General features: G+C 47.3%; 1 protein-coding gene across 1 annotated transcript; it reads right to left on the bottom strand.

Moving 5' to 3' along the window:
* On the bottom strand, positions 1-1,701 carry LOC131294846 (queuine tRNA-ribosyltransferase accessory subunit 2). The gene is made up of 3 exons (XM_058322898.1): positions 1,563-1,701; positions 527-1,482; positions 1-449 (listed from the first exon to the last, which is right to left on the bottom strand). Exons 1-3 carry the CDS (start codon positions 1,677-1,679, stop codon positions 236-238), a joined length of 1,287 nt encoding a protein of 428 aa, XP_058178881.1. The 5' UTR covers positions 1,680-1,701; the 3' UTR covers positions 1-235.
* Between the last annotated feature and the right edge of the window lie 215 nt (positions 1,702-1,916).

Genomic DNA, 1,916 nt, shown 5'->3' with positions numbered 1-1,916 from the left:
TTTAGATATTCCCTAAGTTGTGTGATTTTATTGTTTAAAAGTACATTGTTGACATTTTCCGGGAAAAACTACTTGAACATGTCCTTCAAATCCGGTTGAAAAGATGCACGATACATGATTAATGTAACGTAAAAGGGTAAAAATCAGAAAATGTCTCAAAACGGGACAATTTTTACTTTCAAATATTTTAAGCTTTTGTCCAACATGCGTTGATCATCGCAGCAGGCTAATTACTCTATGCTCTTTGTTTTTTGCTGTTTTTATCTTCCTCCTCGATGGGCTTTTCCAACTGTTCCGTCAGGGGTGCCTGTTTTTTGTCCTTTTTATCCGGCACATACGGTGGTAACGACTGTTGAGGGATTAGATGTTCCAACAGCTGCGGAAGCGTGTCGTTTGCCACGTGGTGGCGAATGGTTTTGAAAAATTCTGTGTAGTGATGCATGTTGTGGCTAAAATTATATAAATTGGATTCATGGTGAATATATAGTGGTAGGCCTATTGGTGTACGAAACCCCTTTCTACTTACATCATGAGCAAAATAGGACCCAGCATTTCGCGCGTGTTGTACAGGTGGTGCAGGTACGCCTTGGTTGATTTCCGACAAGTGTGGCAGGTACATCCCGGCAACAGTGGTTCGAAATCTTCCTCCCACCGCGCATCGGTTGTGTCCAGTTCGGTTTGTTGCGTTCCCGTGGTTGCTGGTGCTTTAACGTCGAAAGAAAAAATCAACGCGCGATGTTCCTGGGCAGCCTTTACGAAGACGTAGCTCGTATCGAACACGTCCACCCCAGCGATAATCATCTCCACCACGAGGCGAGGATCAAATGCACCAAAACAAAAGCGCACCTTTTCCTCCGGCAGTTGCTTACAAACTTCGGTTACTATGGACACCGCAGCCGGTCCGTTCAGGTGTTGTACCGTGGGCCCATGCAGATGCAACCCATCGATCAAGTAACCACCAAACTCGATCTCAGCTGCACGCAGAAACTCTACGGACTTTTCACGAAGCTTCGGATTGTATCCGCCCACTACCGGCCCGATGATGCTGGAGGAACGCAGTACGTCCGACTTCCGGTGCCACTGCAGGCACTGCTCGACAAACTTTTCCGTACGATCGATGGATTTTTGCTCACGTTTCTTGGAGCTGCCCGGTTCCGTGTCGGCATCGTACAGTGGAACGTACGCGTCCGGTCGGAACGCTTCCACCAGCGCCATGTAATCCTCTACGGCGATGTTCCGCCGTCCGCAACGGGTAAAGATGGGTACGGATTCCTTCTCCGGCACCCCGGGAATAAGGCTTTCGCTAGGATCGCGAAACACAAGCAGTGTGGCAGATTCTTTGCGAGCGATAAATTCCGCAAACGTCGTACGGAGCGCACCTTGCATGTGCACGGTGTTGGAAATACTGACCTGCAGGAAGGCCGAAGGATCATTGGCCAGATACTGGGTGGCTTCTTTGCTGAGGTGTGGAATGCTGCCGCCCTGTTATCAAGACAAACGTGGTTCAGCATACGATAGGTTCCGAGAGGACGGCGCTTTACAGTACTATTCGTTCTGCTTACCTTTGTGTGGCATATTATTGCTGGCGTTTCAAGTGTTAGATTAGGCAGTCTCTCTAGGCCGCTTAATAGGCCTAATCGACCAGAACATTTCGTTACGGTGTTTAGCGTAAACTTCATCGTAAACTGCGTGCCGCGAAACTTTTTCCGGCGGTATGTTTGTTGTTATCTAGTAATCTAGTGTTGGCAGAATCGAGACTCGGAAGATTCGAAGATTCGATCCCTAGACGGATTCTAAAGATTCGAATCCCATTTGACGGATTCTAAAGATTTGATTCGATTGGGACTCGAATCAGATTTGATTTGTTTGGGATTCGAATCTGTTTTGATTTGTTTGGGACTCGAATCAGATTTGAT

This window comes from Anopheles ziemanni, chromosome 2 (assembly GCF_943734765.1).
Source record: "Anopheles ziemanni chromosome 2, idAnoZiCoDA_A2_x.2, whole genome shotgun sequence".
Lineage (NCBI taxonomy): Eukaryota > Metazoa > Arthropoda > Insecta > Diptera > Culicidae > Anopheles > Anopheles ziemanni.
This window is presented reverse-complemented; position numbering and strand designations above follow the sequence as displayed.

What these genes read in the sequence shown, in the direction of transcription:
- LOC131294846 (XM_058322898.1), bottom strand. Translation starts at nt 1,679, where the DNA reads ATGAAGTTTACGCTAAACACCGTAACGAAATGTTCTGGTCGATTAGGC. An exon ending in CAATAATATGCCACACAAAG is followed by an intron (nt 1,483 to 1,562) that starts GTAAGCAGAACG and finishes TCTTGATAACAG; the next exon opens with GGCGGCAGCATTCCACACCT. An exon ending in GGTCCTATTTTGCTCATGAT is followed by an intron (nt 450 to 526) that starts GTAAGTAGAAAG and finishes ATATAATTTTAG; the next exon opens with CCACAACATGCATCACTACA.